This window comes from Microcaecilia unicolor, chromosome 6 (assembly GCF_901765095.1).
Source record: "Microcaecilia unicolor chromosome 6, aMicUni1.1, whole genome shotgun sequence".
NCBI classification, from domain to species: domain Eukaryota; kingdom Metazoa; phylum Chordata; class Amphibia; order Gymnophiona; family Siphonopidae; genus Microcaecilia; species Microcaecilia unicolor.
In genome coordinates, this window is record NC_044036.1 from 50,215,345 (window position 1) to 50,233,872 (window position 18,528).

Below are 18,528 nucleotides of genomic sequence, written 5' to 3' on the forward strand. Positions count from 1 at the left end.
GAGGGGTTTTTGGGTAGCTAACACCTCTAACTCATAGGTTGTTATGGTTGGGTTAGTCAGTGGGCAACCTAAGTCCTTTTTTTAAATGCCAATGAGTTAATAGTTCTGGCTTGATTACAGTTGATGGACGGGGGTAGGGATGGGGGTTGGGTGGGGGTGTAGAAGATGGGAGGGGACATATGGAGGAGGGAGTCTGCTTTTGTAGCCCTCATTGTTAAAATTACTGACTTTATTTGCCTGAAAATGGTTTGTTGTCTGTTACGCTCTTATGTTGGTTCAATAAAACAGAGTTAAACATAATGATATGTTTAATTGATTATATATGTGTTTTGTAATATGCCTAGAATTTGGAGATAAAGCGGAAAATAAATACTAACAAATAAACCACCCCTGCACTGTCCAAAACTTTGTGGGGAGATCTCAAGCCTACAGTGTATGCCAGAAATCTAAGAACATTTCTGAGCTAAAAGAATTTTTCAAGGAGCAGTGGGAAAACATTCAAAGGCAAAAACAAGAAAAACTCTTCATTTGACCATAGGAATCATTTGTAAACTCTTATTTCTGCCAAAAGAGGTGTCACAAAACACTGATTGAAAGGGTGTGCCGAAACTTGCACCTTCTCTATTCACAGTTTTTAACATTTTTAATCTGTAAAATAAATACTGAAAAGAAAGATGAATTATGTATTATAATTTAGCTTTGTAGTATACAGAAGTTGTATCAGCTCCTGCTCACTTGGAAATTCAGTGAAACGAACAATTTGACCAGGGGTGCATAAACGTTTGCATGCAACTGAATGTGTGTGGCTACGTCTCTCTCTGTATTTTCAAGTTTAAGTGTGGCATTTAAAAGGCAGACAGGTTGAAAATTGCCCCCCCTTAACTTTTTTCACTTAAAATTCATGGGGTTGATATGCAAAAGGACTTATGTGGTTAGCATCTGATGCTATGGTGGTTATTTTAGAAGATCTATCCTTGTTTTGGGATGTCTGAAAACTGGGGATTAGATGACCATATTGAATGGATGTCCAAATCCCAATTTTACAAAGGCTGGATATGGGCATCTAACACTGCAGTACATCCAAATGGCAAGGGGTTGTGATCTGGGTGTGTCTTGGAACTTCCCTCCATCCACTCTAAGGCATTTAACTAGTTATGTCACCTTCCAAACCAAAAAAAACCCTCTAAACAAAAGATTAGACAAAATGAAAACCTCAAATCTAATCATAGGACTATACATCCTAGTCATTATATACACAATAGGAGCCCTATGCCACGAAGACAAAACATCATACCCATAATTCACACTCAGTGCCAGACAACCAGACCAAATTCCTTCCAACTGACTGAAAACAGACCTCACCATGGAAAATCACTACCACTCAAACAAACACAGAAAACAGCAAGAAAGGACCCAATCACTCCCAACACACTGAACACACAACAATTAATAAATGTCCCATTAATCTCAGCTCCAGGAAAAACTTACAAACAGATCCACGTGGGATACATCAATGCCAGATCGTCAGTAAACAAAACAGAAGCTATAACAGACTGGATCACTCATGATGGCCTTGACCTCATCAATGAAACTTGGATTCACAATCTAGAAAATCCCATAATCCTAGAGCTATGCCCACCAGGATACAAAATCAACCATTGGACCAGAACAGGAAAAAGAGGAGGAGGCATAGCCCTAATTCACAAGGACAACTTCACTTCAGAAACCACTGCAGTATCAATAACACCAAAACTCGAAATCGCCACAGTCAGGTTACAAAGCAAGTCCCTCCTAGCACACCTGACTTGTATCACATTATACCGACCCCCAGGAAATTGGAAAGAAGCCCAGGCAACACTCATGAACTTCATATCAAATACATGCATCGCAAACCCCAATGTGGTGATTATAGGAGATATAAATCTACATCTGGAAAACACAAACTCAAACTACACACAGGAATGCAAAGAGTTTCTTCAACTGTGGGACTTCCATTGGACACAAGTAAAATCAACACATGATAAAGGTCATGCACAAGATCTTCTAACATACAAACTATCCACAGACCTAACCTTTTCGATAATGGAAAAACAATGGAAGGATACACCATGGTCCGACCACTTCAGACTAATTATGACCTTATGCTGAAAGAAAAAACGTTCCACTCACAAGAACGAACATCATACAAAACAAGAGGTAAAGTGGACCCCACAACCTCCTGGTAAGCAATATACGACAACAACTGGTCAACACAAACTAACTCCGCTGACTTCCTCGCAAAATGGGACAAAAGATGTAACAAAGATCTAAACAAAATAGCACCCATACAAACCAAAACAACACAAAACCGCAACACAATACCCTGGTTCAATGAAGAGCTAAAAGCACTAAAAACACAATCCTGAAGACTCGAACGAAACTGGAGGAAAAACAAAAATGAACAAACACTAAAAGCCTGGAGAGAAATTATTAAAAAATACAAATATAAAATAAGACAATCCAAAAGAGAATACTATAACGAACAAATGGGTGCAGACTACAAAGACATGAAGAAACTACACAAACTAGTGAACAACTTACTCAACATCAAAAGAGCAACAACACCAACAACAAAACTCCCACCTGCAGAAAAATTAGCCAGATACTTTGAAGAAAAAACAACCAACCTACGCAAAAATCTGCATCAGGGAAGCTCTAAACCTGAAACCTTCATAAATAAACTAGATCCTAATTCCAAGGAATACCCAGCAGAGTATATGTGGACTAACTTCACCCTTCTAAACAGTGGCTCAAGAAATCAGAAAGTTCTCTTCCGCCCATTGCCAGCTAGATACCTGTCCTAAGTATCTCATGAAAGACCCTCCTAAGCAGTTCATCACTGAACTCACAGACCACCTTAATTACATGCTCCAAGAAGGCCTATTCCCACGGGACAAAAGAAACATATTACTAACACCTCTCAAAAAAGATACCAAAAAAAAAAGCATAAGAAGTCACAAATTACAGGCCAATTGCATCCATTTCCCTAATAACTAAGATGATGGAAGGTATAGTAGCTAAACACCTAACAGAATAAATAAATAAGTTGAGCGGTATATCAAGTTATAATAAAAAATAAACATAATGTCATATCTGTGCCCAATTTGGGCACCAGCATTACACCAAATTTCAGCAGGTGTAAATCCAGCTTCCAATGTTAGTCACGATATCTGCACTAAACTAGCATCTTTTTGGCACCTATCTTTCAGCACCATTTACTCAATCTGGCCTTATGGGCTAGATTCTATATATGATGCCTGAAACACAGAAAGAAATACGCCTAGGCATAGTCTGACCAATTTACTTCAATTCTTTGAAGGAGTAAACAAACATGTGGACAAAGGGGAGCCGGTTGATATTGTGTATCTGGATTTTCAAAAGGCGTTTGATAAGGTACCTCATGAAAGGCTACAGAGGAAATTGGAGGGTCATGGGATAGGAGGAAATGTCCTATTGTGGATTAAAAACTGGTTGAGGGATAGGAAACAGAGAGTGGGGTTAAATGGGCAGTATTCACAATGGAGAAGGGTAGTTAGTGGGGTTCCTCAGGGGTCAGTGCCAGGACCACTGCTTTTTAATATATTTATAAATGATTTAGAGATGGGAGTAACTAATGAGGTAATTAAATTTGCTGAAGACACAAAGTTATTCAAAGTCGTTAACTCGCGAGAGGATTGTGAAAAATTACAGAAGGACCTTACGAGACTGGGAGACTGGGCGACTAAATGGAAGATGACGTTTGATGTGAACAAGTGCAAGGTGATGCATGTCGGAAAAAAGAACCCTAATTATAGCTACGTCATGCAAGGTTCCACGTTAGGAGTTATGGACCAAGAAAGGGATCTGGGTGTCATCGTTGATAATACACTGAAACATTTGCTCAGTGTGCTGCTGCGGCTAGGAAAGCAAATAGAATGTTGGGTATTATTAGGAAAGGTATGGAGAACAGATTTGAGGATGCTATAATGCCGTTGTATCGCTCCATGGTGCGACCGCACCTTGAGTATTGTGTTCAATTCTGGTCGCCGCATCTCAAGAAAGATATAGTAGAACTGGAAAAGGTGCAGCGAAAGGAGACAAAAATGATAGCGGGAATGGGACGACTTCCCTATGAAGAAAGACTAAGGAGGTTAGGGCTTTTCAGCTTGGAGAAGAGACGGCTGAGGGGAGACATGATAGAGGTATATAAAATAATGAGTGGAGTGGAAGAGGTGGATGTGAAGCGTCTGTTCACGCTTTCCAAAAATACTAGGACTAGGGGGCATGCGATGAAACTACAGTGTAGTAAATTTAAAACAAATAGGAGAAAACCTTTCTTCACCCAACGCGTAATTAAACTCTGGAATTCGTTGCCGGAGAACGTAGTGAAGGTGGTTAGCTTGGTAGAGTTTAAAAAGGGGTTGGCCAGTTTCCTAAAGGACAAGTCCATAGACCGCTACTAAATGGACTTGGGAAAAATCCACAATTTCAGGAATAACTTGTATAAAATGTTTGTACGTTTGGGTAGCTTGCCAGGTGCCCTTGACCTGGATTGGCCGCTGTCGGGGACAGGATGCTGGGCTCGATGGACCTTTGGTCTTTTCCCAGTATGGCATTACTTATGTACTTAAATTTTATAGAATACAGCTAAAGTTTCATACAGTTTAAAGAATACACCCAGCATCCATCCGCATGACTAAATTTAGTCACGGCCAGTTATGCCAAGTAAAACTTGGTGTAAATGCCAATGCCTAAATTGTGCACGGATTGGACATATTCTAAAAACAGTGCACATAGATTTTAGAAATGCCCTTGACATGCCCATGGCCATGCTCTCCTTTCAACTATGTGACTTAGAATTTAGGAGCATCACATTACAGAATACTTTTAGACAGTTATGTGCGCAAATTCTAATTGATGCCAATTAGTGTAAATAATTGCTTGTTAAGTGGCAATTATCAGCATTGATTGGCTTAACTAATTAAATTCTGCGCACAAATCCAGAATACGACCAGATTTGCACATGCAATTTAAGTCACACTATACAGAATCTGGGGGTATATTCATAAATGACTAGAATACTGCTTTTTGCGTGCATTCCTGTTGCTTCAAACTAGGCAGTACCCTATAAAATTACCCCCAATTTTCTTAAATAGAAGTGCTTGCTCCTGTACATGATCTCAATATATCATGCAAACATTTTTAAGAATAAATTCCAATTTCACAGAAAAACCGTCTTTGAACTACCTGAGTAAATCACTACACATTACAAACTCTGTGATACCTTGGAACCACGCAATATGTCTTCTCTTCCTCTGCTACAGGTGTTGTTCTGTGTTTTGTTTCTATATCATATAAATGCTTCATCAGTCTATCATGTTTTAGCACAGCATTTGTTAGAGAAACACGCTGAGAGTTAAATTTCTGAACTAATAAATTCTCTGCTGTTCTTTCTTTCTTGTCATTTATAAAAGAAGTATACTTTTGTTTCACTTTCTCAATTTCTTGTGATTTATTGACTTTGCGTTGATATAAAGCTTGATGAAGTTTCATACTATCATTTTCATGTTTTGTCAGAATTTCCTTGCTTTTGTTCTTTGTAAATGTTTCAATATTCTGTTTGGCGTTGATTTTCTCACTGTATATCTCTTTAACCCGACGTACTTTTTCAGCCTTAATCTGATATCTCTCTCTTTCTTTGTAGGCTTTTTCTATAGCATAGAATGGCAAGAGTCGTGCAGAGTCATGCATTTTAGCACAAGTTTTCTTCTCCAAACTAACTGGTGCTTGATAAATGACTTTTGGTTTTGGAGTATTCTGGATAATTGAATGACACTGGCGAACAGCAAAGCGAATATCGTTTCCTATGTCTTGATTCAACAGTAGCATATTCCGCACTGGATCTCCTTCAAGAACAGGTGCTCTAAACACTGGAAGTCTAAATTCTAGTTTTTCCTCTTTAAAAACAGCCTCCTTGAAATGTGTAAGTCCTACAGGAGAAATGCAAAATGATCATAAATCATTAATTAGTCATCCCATTGTTAACTGAAGTAATAAATATTTATATTGTTGTAAATCTTAAAGAAGATTATGCAAAAACAAAATCTACTTTATTTCCCACAGGTTCAGTATCCTCTTTAAGGCTAGACAAAACCAAGTAGCTACAATATATTATCATAATGACTATAAAATACTATACTATTCTAGCTTGGATTTATATTAAGAATTATTATATCAATTAAACACCTTATATAGCCAGCTTAAAGTCCAATATTAAGAAAATGGTGAGAAATTGATTTTAGGAACCTCAGTTAGGGGCCTTTAGTCAGCTGACTTTAGGAGTCAAAAACTTACCTGTGGGGCCCTTTTACTAAGCTGCGGTAAAAAAGGCCCTGCACTAGCGGTGGTGAATGTTTTTGCTGTGCGCCATAGCCCTTTTTACTGCAGCGGGTAAAAAGGCCAAAGAAATAGATGGCCGTGTGATAAGTTCGCACTTGCTGTGTGGCCATTTCAGAGGAAGCACTAACCGCCACTTACCTGCTTGGGCATAACTGAAGGAAATGCAGTCTGCTAGCCAATATGAAAATGTGTTTGCCGATGGCAGTCCCTATCCTGTTTGGGTCAAATAAAACTTGGACTTTCTATGTGCTTTAGTCTGCTCCACATAGAAGACCAAGGCTCTCTGCTGTTCAAAGTGTGCAGTGCACTCTCTTTCACCTTTGCGGGCATGAGGTTTTGGAAAAAAAGTGTTGGTAGAGCAACTGACTGGTTAAGATGGAAGTCCAACAATATCTTATAAAGGAACTTAGGATGTGTGTGCCAGACCACTCTATTGTTGAAAAACTTTGTGTAAGGTGGATAGCTTCTAGGGGCTGGAGCTCACTTACCCTGCTGGCTGAAATTACTGCCACCATAAACAGGACCTCCCAGGCATAGGAGCCAACTTTTCAAAATTATTGAGGGTGGTAAGCCCAATGGAAATAACCCCTCCCTGGGCACATACAAGGAATTTTCTCAATATTGGGGGTGCTCAAGCACCCACAGAGACGGCTCCAATGCTCCCAGGTCAGGTTTTTCAGGTGACATTTATCTAGTGGCTCATAAAGAGCTTTCTTCAGCTGGGTTAAAACAACATTGAAATCCCATGACACTGTGGGTGGCTTGATGGAAGGCTTGAACAGAAGCCCTGCATAAAGTAAAACCTAAGGTTGAACAGAGATGGATTTATCTTCGACTTGTTCTGAGGCTTTAAAGCTATTCCTATGAGGGGATTTGTTAGATAACATCACCCACTTATAAGGATACGTATTTTTATCTTTAGTAAAAATGTACATGCCACTTTACAATCAATGCTGCCCATTCCAAGCAGTTCACATAATGTTGCCCATTCCAAGTGATTTAAATAACAAAACAACTCACCAATATGAAGGTGCAGCCAGCACTCTGGAAGCGAACAGGGTGCTAAACAATATTTTGCAATGAGTGTTGCATGTATAATTATCTCCCAGTTGGCAAGAAGTTTCTCATGGCCATAGCCGTGCCCTGCACCCCAGTTCACCTTCCTTCATCAGTGGTTGTTGGGGTCAGGTTCCATGGCGTCCCTCTAGGCCATCTCCATGGCGTGGTGGGCTGCTCGAGCTACTACTACTACTATTTAGCATTTCTATAGCTGCTGCTTCTGGGGCCTCATGTCACGTGGATTCCTCCCTCAATACTGCTCGTGGCACCAGCTGATGCGGTTTCCCCTTGGCACATGCAGGTGCACGGGTGTGGGGGGGGGGGGCTTTGATTTAAAGGGACCAATGGTAGGACACCCAATCACCCAATAGCTATAATACGGGTTCTTTTTTCCCACATGCATCACCTTGCACTTGCTCACATTAAACGTCATCTGCCATTTAGCCGCCTAGTCTCCCAGTCTCGTAAGGTCCTCTTGTAACTTTTCACAATCCTGTTGCGAGTTAACGACTTTGAATAACTTTGTGTCATCAGCAAATTTAATTACCTTGAAGGTTACTCCCATCTCTAAATCATTTATAAATATATTAAAAAGCTGCGGTCCTAGCACAGACCCCTGAGGAACCCCACTAACTACCCTTCTCCATTGTGAATACTGCCCATTTAACCCCACTCTCTGTTTCCTATCCTTCAACCAGTTTTTAATCCACAATAGGACGTTTCCTCCTATCCCATGACCCTGCAATTTCCTCTGTAGCCTTTCATGAGGTATCTTGTCAAACGCCTTTTGAAAATCCAGATACACAATATTAACCGGCTCCCCTTTGTCCACATGTTTGCTTACTCCTTCAAAGAATTGAAGTAAATTGGTCAGGCAAGCTTTTCTGTTTCAAACAGCTTTTAAATTAATTTTGGCAGAGTCTTCTTTGCTTATGGCTACACTGCATAAACTTTGCATTTAACCAGATCTGTGTTTTATTGTATGTTTTATTATATGTTTTGATTTTATGTGTTATTGTAAGTTAGATCATTTTATTGATTTATGTTATGTATGCAGAGTTATAAACCACCTTGTACTTGGGATAGTGTAGTCTAGAAATTGTGGAAATACATAAATATCTGAGTCTCTGCCTATCTTGAGCAACTGACCCCTTGGTGTGGCCTGAGCCATGGGTGTCGAGTCACTAGAGATCTTCAATGTGCAGTTATCTTACCTGATAACTGAAGATCGACATCAGTGTAGTTGGCATCAACTCTGAAGTTCAAGGCCTTGGTGTTGATGTGCCTCCTCCTGCAGGCAGAAAATGAGCTTTGAGGATCGGCTGAACCAGCTTGAACCTCAGCTTTGATGCCATCAAGGCAGCAGCTTTGTTTTGACAGAACAAGAACGCCATGCTTTCCTCAAACCTTTTTCAAGAACTGCTGCTCAACACTGTTCCCTCTAAGCTGTTCGGGAGTCTTCCAATTGCATTGCTGCTAGTGGGGCGTGGAGCTTAAATATTGTGTCTTCAATATTTACCTGGAGTCTGGCACAGTTTGCCTGTCCCTCACTATTGAAAACTAGTAAAAGAGGCCCGTTTTCAACAGAAAGGAAACGGGCACTAGCAAGGTTCCAGGGCCCCCTCTCTCCCTCCCTCCGTCCTACCCCTGTCCAGGTGGTGTCATTGGGGAACATGGAGCCTGGGCTGCAGTAGCCATGTGGTGCGCACCTCCGGCACACACAGGCTGGGCTGTTTTGCTATTTTCGTTGGCGCTCCGCATCACAGCTCGCCTCACACTGGCTCGGCCCCGACTCGTCCGGATTCGTGGCTCCTGTCATCGCGTCTCCTCCTCTCTTCCCTCTGCTAGCCAATCTGGTGTCTCCTTTCCCTAGTCTCCTCCCTCCGACACTGATGCATCCAAATTCACCACTCCTGTCTTCGCAGCTCCTCCCCTTTCCCCTCTGCTGGCCAATCTGGTGTCTTTTCCTTCATAGCCTACCTCTGATCCTTTTCTATTGGTCCAGATGATTTCCTCTCCTTCCTTGTGCCCTATGGCTGTTCTTCCTTTCTTGCTAGAACCCTGCTGACGTCAGACGCCAGCACTTTATCTACGGATCTCTCCTCCTGCACTCTGCTTCTACCTCGGTAGGTGTTTGTTTTGCCCTGTTACTTGCTTTCTATCTGCTTGATTCCTCGTTGCTGAACTCTGCCTGGCTCTGTGACTACACTTTGTGCCTGCTGCCTGCCTGTTGACCCAGCAAGTACTCTGAGTTCTGCGAACTCGTACAGCCTGTGCTTGACATGCGTCGCGGTTTCCCAGGCAACAGGGTGACGTCACTGGAAGGCTTCAGACATTACGAACCGGGCTTCAACTTCCTGGCAGTCAGCTTCAGAACGTTGGAGGTGCAAATTATTATAGTAGATTAGTGTTACACTCCTACCTTGCTGCTCCTGGCGGCAGCCATATTGAGAGGTTCATCTGAGGGGCGGCCACCTTGAGAGGCTCATCGATATCAGTTCCTGAAGGTCAGCCATCTTGAGAAGAGCATCTGCATCGGTTCCTGAGGGGTAGCCATCTTGAGAGGCTTATTCCTATGGGTGTGCCCAATGAGGTTCCTCACCTGTCAGCTGTGGCAGGGATCTCCTGATAAGAGGCCTATTTAATAACAGAACACTGTCATCAGTTTGCTTCGACTTCTACTTTGGTGGAGTTCGTGGTGTTTCCCGTTGTTTTGCGGATTTGAACATTGCCTGAATCCTGACCACCTCTTTGTTTGTTGCCTGCCTTGACCATTGCCTGAATCCTGACCATCTCTTTGTTTGCTGCCTGCCTCGACCATTGCCTGAATCCTGATCACCTCTTTGTTTGCTGCCTGCCTCGACCATTGCCTGAATTCTGACTACTTCTTTGTTTGCTGTCTGCCTTGACCATTCCCTGAATCTTGACTACTTCTTTGTTTGCTGCCTGCCTTGACCATTGTCTGAATCCTGACTATTTCTTTGTTTGCTGCCTGCCTTGACCATTGCCTGACTCCGGACCACCTCTTTGTTTGCTGCCTGCCTCGACTCTTGCCTTTCGTCTGACCACTCCCGGTTGGAGTTCGGAAGTCCTGTCGGCCCTCAGTCCTGGGGGCTCAACCCCCGGGGGAAGGGGTCGCTCCAGGTGAAGTCTCGGGTGTCGTGTTCTCGAGGGCCTTGGCATTCTGTCAGGTCCTCGAGGCAGGACTGGAGTTCGTGAGCCCTTGGGCCACTGCCGAGGAGCGGCAGCGGCAGGCAAGACCACCTCGGGACTGGAAACACAGAAGAGCAGTACTGGAACTCTGGACTGCAGTAGTTCAAGGCAGGCGACTAGAACAGATGAGACAGGAACAGCTTCACCTGCACCTAGCCACCGTTCCTCCTGAGTTGAGCTCCGAAGTGCAGGCGGCCGGCAGGACTTGCAGGATAAGGCAGGAACTGAAGATCCAGAGGACCCACCCTGGGTCTGGGATACACGAGGGCGACAGGGCACAGAACTAGACTCAGACAGTGTGCTGCACCACAGCCACTAGCAAGACCCAGAAGACAGACCAAGGAACACAAGGCGTACAGAAGCTAGCAGGAGCAAGGACTAGGGCAGCAAACACACTAGGCAGAACAGGGATGCGGGAATACCCACAGGGTAAACCCTCTAGCTAGGTGGAGACAGGATACAGGAATAATCACCCAGGAAATACACACTAGCTAGACAGATACAGGATTCAGGATATACACTCAGGATATACAAGCAGGGTTCAGGATATGCACACAGGATATACAAGCAGGGTTCATGATAGGCAACATAGCGAACAGAGTAAACCAGGAAGAACAGGCCAAGGGTCTGAAGCCACAGCCGCTCCCCACACCAAGTGGGAAATCACAAAGGCTGAGGCTTCACATGCAGACAGAGAACAAACACGGACAGAGGCTTCACCCCAAACACAGAGTAAGCCAGGAACAGAGGCTTCACCCCAAACACAGAGTAAGCCAGGAACAGAGGCTTCCCTCCAAACACAGGGTAAGCTAGGAAGGACCCACAGTCCTCAGACACGCAGAAGCAGGGAAGAACTCCCCATAGGAAGACAACAGACACAGACACAGAGCAAAGCTGGGCTGGAACCCAGAGAAAGGCTAAGCAGTAGTGCAGCAGACACTTACTAACCTGACCTGGCCTAAGAGCATAACACCTATGCAAAGGCCCAGAATGCCAGCACAGCACTTCCTTATGAAGGCTCTCACTGATGAGGTCACCAGCAGCAGGACAGAAGCAGGAAGTACCTTGACCCCAAAGAGAGGCTTGACACACATAGGAAGTGAGCCCACAAGAAAGACAAGCAGGAGCCATCTTGGAAGCTGGCATAGAGCCGGTGGCAGCCATCTTAGATGCTGGCTCCCTAGAGAGGCATAGCCCACACAGGTGAGGTCTAGTGAAGCAATCAGGTTCATGCTGGAAGCAGCCAGCACACCAGGACAGAGACAAGACTAACACAAACACAGAGAGAAGCCAGCACAGCCGCTGGCCCCCAGAAATGAGGTAAGTCTGAGGGTGGTCACGGCCACCGACGTGACATCGGGATTGTTTGGCCGTCCTGCGGAGCTCAGGTCCAAGCTTGTCTCATCTGTGCTTCGCTGGGCACAGGGACTCACAGCATAACAATTAGTCTGCAACTTGAAGGAAACCAGAGAGCTTTGAGAATTTTACTAAGCGGCTTAATTTTGAGATTTCTTAATTTTCTAATAAACGACCTTGTATCTCCTGTGGAGATGTTATGGAGATATTATAGAGAATCTATACCACCTACTATAAAAATATTTTATATTCCCACTGCCTCAAGTAATATACAAGAGAGATCAGATCATTCCAAATTTAGAAGCTGTTTCAGTAGATATCTTGAATATTACAACATTGTTGGAAGGCTCTCACCTTTGCTTGATCTCCCATAGAACTTTGTTAGTGACTTTTGCCTTAGAGCCAGATAAGATTTATTTCTGGAATCAATCTGCTGCTTTTATGGGTTCTAAAATTTCATTCTTTCCAGACATTTCTAAGCCCACTCGGGAACAACATAAAGCCTTTCTGGCTTTGAATCAGAGTGGGAACTCTTTTGCATGTAATCTCTTCCCTGTCAATTATTGGCATTCTTTTTCCATTTACTATTTTATTAATGTACTAGTAAAAAAGGCCCGTTTCTGACACAAATGAAACGGGCGCTAGCAAGGTTTTCCTCGGAGTGTGTATGTTTGGGAGAGTGTATGTGAGAGTGACTGTTTGAGAGTCAGAGTGAAAGTGTGAGTCCAATCCATGCTCCTCTGTCACCTGGCCCCTCCATTCATCCCTATCCAGCAATTCCCCTCTCTCCCTGAGGCCTGCCCTGCAATCCATATCCATCCATGGCCATCTGTCCCCTGCCCCCTCCATTCATCCTTTTCCAGCAATTCCCCTCTCTCCCTGAGCCCTGCCCTCCCAATCCATGGCCATCCATGTTTCTCTGTCACCTGCCCCCTCCATTCATTCCTATCCAGCAATTCCCCTCTCTCCCTGAGGCCTGCCCTGCAATCCATATGCATCCATGGCCATCTGTCCCCTCCATTCATCCCTATCCAGCAATTCCCCTCTCCCTGAGTCCTGCCCTTCCAATCCATGCCCATCCATGCTCCTTTGTCACCTGGCCCCTCCATTCATCCCTATCCATGCTCCTCTCTCTCCCATGTCCCAGCCTGGCCCGCCCTCTTCTCCCCCCCCCCCCTTCGCATCCATGCCGTCGTTTCTCCCCTGCCCTCCCGCTCCCATTGTTGTACTTTACTGGCCACCCTCTTCTCTCCCCCCAACATGCGTGTTTTTTTTTTCTTCTTGTTTTTAAATTTACCTCCGTGGCGGTTCCGGCAGCGAAGCGTCAGGGAAGGAGGTGGTGCTCCCGACGTCTAGGTTTCCCTTCGCTGTGTTCCGCCTTCTTTTGATGTCATCCTTGACGTCAGAAGAAGGCGGAACACAGCGAAGGGAAGGCTAGATGTCGAGAGCGCCGCCTCCTTCCCTGACGCTTCGCTGCCGAGCGATGCGATTGGTTGAGTGTCATTGCTCCGCCCTCGACGTCATCACGTTTGACGCGTGGGCGGGGCAGACACAATGCGATCTCACCCCCTTCACTTTTAGAATGTTGGCTAAGAGAGGCTTCATTAGAACGTTGGAGGTGCGTTTTATATAGAGAGATACTGCGAACCACTTTGACCTAATAAAGCAAAGGCGGTATATCAAAAACAACATTAAACTTAAACTTAAAGCTACGAGGATGGTATGGGAGTTGCGTTCCAAGACGTATGAAGAGAGACTTGCTGACCTGAACATGTATACTCTGGAGGAAAGGAGGAACAGGGGTGATATGATACAGATGTTCAAATATTTGAAAGGTATTAATCCGCCAACGAATCTTTTCCAGAGATGGGAAGGCGGTAGAACGAGAGGACATGAAATGAGATTGAAGGGGGGCAGACTCAGGAAAGATGTCAGGAAGTATTTCTTCACAGAGAGGGTGGTGAATGCTTGGAATGCCCTCCCGCGGGAGGTGGTGGAGATGAAAACGGTAACGGAATTCAAACATGTGTGGGACAGGCATAAAGGAATCCTGTGCAGAAGGATTGGATCCAAAGAAGCTTAGCTGAAATTGGGTGGCGGGGGGAAGAGGGGTTGGTGGTTGAGAGGCTAGAATGGGGGAGGGCAGACTTATACGGGGCCTGTGCCGGAGCCAGTGATGGGAGGCGGGACTGGTGGTTGGGAGGCGGGAAATACTGCTGGACTGACTTATACGGTCTGTGCCCTGAAAAAGACAGGTACAAATCAAGGTAAGGTATACACATATGAGTTTATCGTGGGCAGACTAGATGGACCGTGCAGGTCTTTTTCTGCCGTCATCTACTATGTTACTATGTTACTAAAGGTGCCACTTTGGCATTGCGCTTTCCATGTTTGTGTGTGATTGCATATCAGTCTCAAAGTTACATTTAGGGTGGGGGGGTAATTCTCTATGGGCTGCCAAAGTAAGACCTTGGGAAATTGGGCATTAATTGAAAATTCCATATCAGCAATTATGCATGTGACTTTTGCTATAGAATGTTAGTGTAAGTCCATAGTTCAGCACCTTCACCCATATTGACACTGAAGTTCAGGTAGAGAATGACACAGGGACAAAGTTTATCCCCAACCCCGCAAGCTCAAACTCCATCCCCACCACATCCCCACAAGCTCTGACCCCATTCCCACCCCCTCCCTGCAAGCTCTGACTCTGAACATGAACCTGCATGTTTTGCAGTTTGGTATGTACAAGTTCTTCTGTCCCGTTATTAATGGATTTCCCAAAAATTGAACGTGTTGGAGGTATTAATAGATCCCATGTGCCTTTGGTGGTTTTTTGTTTAATTGAAATTTTTTGTTTAATTGAAACAATTTCGGTCTGTACAGCATTTGCTGGACAAAGACACATTGCGCATTATTATTCATGCAGTAGTTCTTTCACAGACTACTGCAACACATTGCTTACTTTAATCACCTCACTCGTCGTTCCAATTTCCACATTATTTATAAATATGTTAAGTAACATCGGTCCCAGTACAGATCCCTGCAGCACTCCACCCACCTCCATTGAGAAAAATGGCCATTTAACTCTACCCTCTGTTTTCTGTCCAATAACTAATTATTAATCCACAGAAGGACACTGTCTCCAATCCCATGACTCCTTAATTTTCGCAGGAGTCTCTCATGAGGTACTTCGCAAAAGAGGATTTGTCATCTTGTAGTAATGCACTCACATCTCAGGAGATTGCCGGTGATCTCTCAATCCCGGTCAAATCGGTATTATCAAAAGCCGATTTTGGCCGGCTCCAATTGCTTTTTCGTTGCGGCGCCAGCCAACCTTCAACTATTCGTAACCAGCAAGCAGCATGCCTCAAAATGAAAGCCATATGATATAAAATAAAATCTGGAAAGTTAACACCACCATTAAGTTTAGGTAATTTCATTTTAATCAATGCAATTCTAGGTGTTTTGTTAGTCCAGAAAATACTTAACCAATTGTTTTTCTAAAGATTGATAATATTGATGCATTACCTCTGTCTTATTCCAATTTATCACACACCCAGAAAAGGAAAAAAAATTGTGAAATTAAAGTAATGAGATACACAATAGCATCATAAGGATCTGACAAATAAAAAAAGCACATCATCGGCATATGCTGGCATTTTTGTCTAGGTGGAGAATAAACCAGCAGATCAGTATAATATCCAAAATACTTTATTGAAGGTACCGTATATTAGACAATTGCCCGACACAGGCCGTGTTTCGCCCAACAAAAGGGCTACGTCAGGGGCTAGTCTGTATCTTTCTTAAGTAAGAACAATCGCAAATTGCATATCACGACAAGGATAAAAGGAATTTTTAAAAAAACAGCATAAGCAGCACAAACCAGCGTCTCCTGTGCTGTTGCCAAGTAATGCTGTCTAAGGCTGGACAGCATTACTCGGCAACAGCACAGGAGACGCTGGTTTGTGCTGCTTATGCTGGTTTTTTAAAAATTCCTTTTATCCTTGTCGTGATGTGCAATTTGCGATTGTTCTTACCGTCAGGTAGTCTCGAGCCTGTTAAGTTTGGGTTTTGGCGGGCAACTATTTTCGCAAGCCAGTTGTGTGTGTGGGGGGGGGGGGGGGAAACAGGATCAGCAGAGAGTTTTTTTCCCCCTGGTTTGACAGCATAATGGGTGCAGTGACGTCAGCTGAGGCTTTGGAGACCAAGAAAGTTACGGACACAGGCAGCCAGGTTTTAGAACGTTGGAGGTGAGAATTATTATATAGGATAGTTTCCTGATTTATTCCTTGAAATGCTGAACAGTGCTCGAGTTTTCAAAATACGGGGCTGTTTTCCTAAAATATGCTACAATTTGCAGTTACCATAGCTTCATGCGGAATTTTACCATACAGTAACTGCAAATTTTACATGGCACCTTTTGGAGGCATTCCCAATATTTTTTAGTGAGGTTGTGTGTTAATATTCCCATGGTACCTGCTGAGAGTTAATGCTGAATCACTTACCAACTCCTATTTAGGAGGTGGTAAGTGGTCCTGCTATAATTTTGTGCTAGCCAGTTAGCACGCGGTACATGTAATGCGCTAACTGGCTAACTCTTTCACACCCACTCTTGGCCCATGCTTTGCCCCTTAAGTGAAAAATCTGAAAAATGTAGCAATGCATGGTTTAACGCACAGAAACAGGCAAAATACCAGAAAACCCCAGTCATGTGGTAAACTTTCCACGTGTTAACTCTGTGTTAGTGGCCTCTATATTTCCACCCTGCATATCAACTTCCAGGGTATCTCTCAGTCTCTGTTCTGTAATCGGCCTTCGAAATTTACAATAAGAGAACCTACCAAAATGTGTAAAGACATCAAGGGGTCTTTTACTAAAGATTAGCTTGAGTTATCTGTAGCAGGGCTCATTTTATTCCTATGGGCGCTGCTGCAGATAACTTGAGCTAATCTTTAGTAAAAGACCCCCTCCTCCCCCCCCCCCCCGAGTGAAATTATGTTCAGTACATGAAATCAATTTTTAAAATAATGTATCCACAGAAATGAGCACATTTTAAAAATTCAGCAGACAGATACACAATCCACCTACACCATGTAAATAAAATATAAAATTAGCAACTGAACACAAAAAGCTTCACCTCCATATTAGCTACTTGAGGATGAGAAAAATGAGCAAGTAGTGAGATACAAGGGTTTAAAGTGGGGTTTTAAAAGAAATCCTCAGGAATAAATGTATTCTTGATAGAATTTTACAGTGCATTTTATAGTAAACAGTAGGGCTGTACCAAATATTCATATTCGATTTAATTCAGCCCCAAATACATTATTTGTATTCAGCTGAATAGTGTTTTAAATTCAAATACAAATAATCTGGGACTCTACTATACTAAATCCTACTGAAATAAACACTTGATCTATGATTTCACGTTGCTTCTTTTATTATTTGTTATGTTAAAGCTCAATGTCAATTATTTGTATTCGGTATTTGTATTCAGCCAAATAATATTTTTCATTATTCGTATTCGGACAAATAGTAAAATATGCTATTCGGGACAGCTCTAGTAAACAGTATATTTCTATATCTCAGCATCTAGTTCTTCCTTGTATTCATAATTCCTGCTTCAGGGTGCCTGTCATTAAAAGGTCAAATTTTCTGTACCCAGTCAGTCATCACTTCCTTTCAGATTAATCACAACACTGTTCCTATAATGCTGATGTTTTGAATAGCTCAGCATTTGAATTCATTGGAATAAATCTTAAGTAGAATTAACAGCAGCAGACCCAGCGACTGAAGCAACTCAGGAGGAAAAATAATATCAATAAGAACCACAGCATAATATCAACTTAAGAACCACAGCATTTCTTTCATCAGTCTATCTCAACATAGAGGCATATTTTCAAAGCACTTTGGGAGGCTAAGTTCCATAGGTTTCTATGGAACTTTGGGAGGCTAAGTGCTTTGAAAATATGCCTCATAGTGTACTAGGGGGACCTGCTGAAAATTGATGAGGGGGGCTTGCTCAGTGCACTTGCCACTCAATACACACTAAGGATATATATTCATTTCAGGGTTTTTTTTCTGTTGTTTCAATAGTTTACAATCACTATTGGCAAGCTGCAGGTTGCCCACCCCTGCCCTAGTAGTAGCCTCACAGTACTAGCTGTAGAGGTCAAGCTGCCAAATAAGCATACACCCTGATTTGGTAGCTTGACCCCCAGCGGTAGCACTACAAGACTATCACTAGGGACTTTGAGCTGCTATTTTGATCCCAGGTGGTTGACGGGACAGGAGTGACTGGGGATTGCTTCTGTCTCAAACTAGACCTCAGGAAGTGAGTGAGCCATACTTGGGGCCCACTATCTTGTTGCTGTAGCCAGTAACCCCCAATGCTCCTGACTGTAGCACCACAAAGAAAAGAGAACTGGATGTTCTTTTTTCATTTTCTTAAATAGAATCACACGTTAGGGTTGCCAACATTTTGAA

The 18,528-nt window shown here is 43.2% G+C and overlaps 1 protein-coding gene across 1 annotated transcript in view; it reads right to left on the reverse strand.

Moving 5' to 3' along the window:
* LRRIQ3 (leucine rich repeats and IQ motif containing 3) overlaps window positions 1–18,528 on the reverse strand; it is a 111,654-nt gene that overhangs the window by 18,894 nt on the left and 74,232 nt on the right. The window contains exon 7 of the mRNA XM_030205707.1: window positions 5,303–6,008. Coding sequence (XP_030061567.1) covers window positions 5,303–6,008 — 706 coding nt within the window. The remainder of the gene's footprint in view (window positions 1–5,302; window positions 6,009–18,528) is intronic.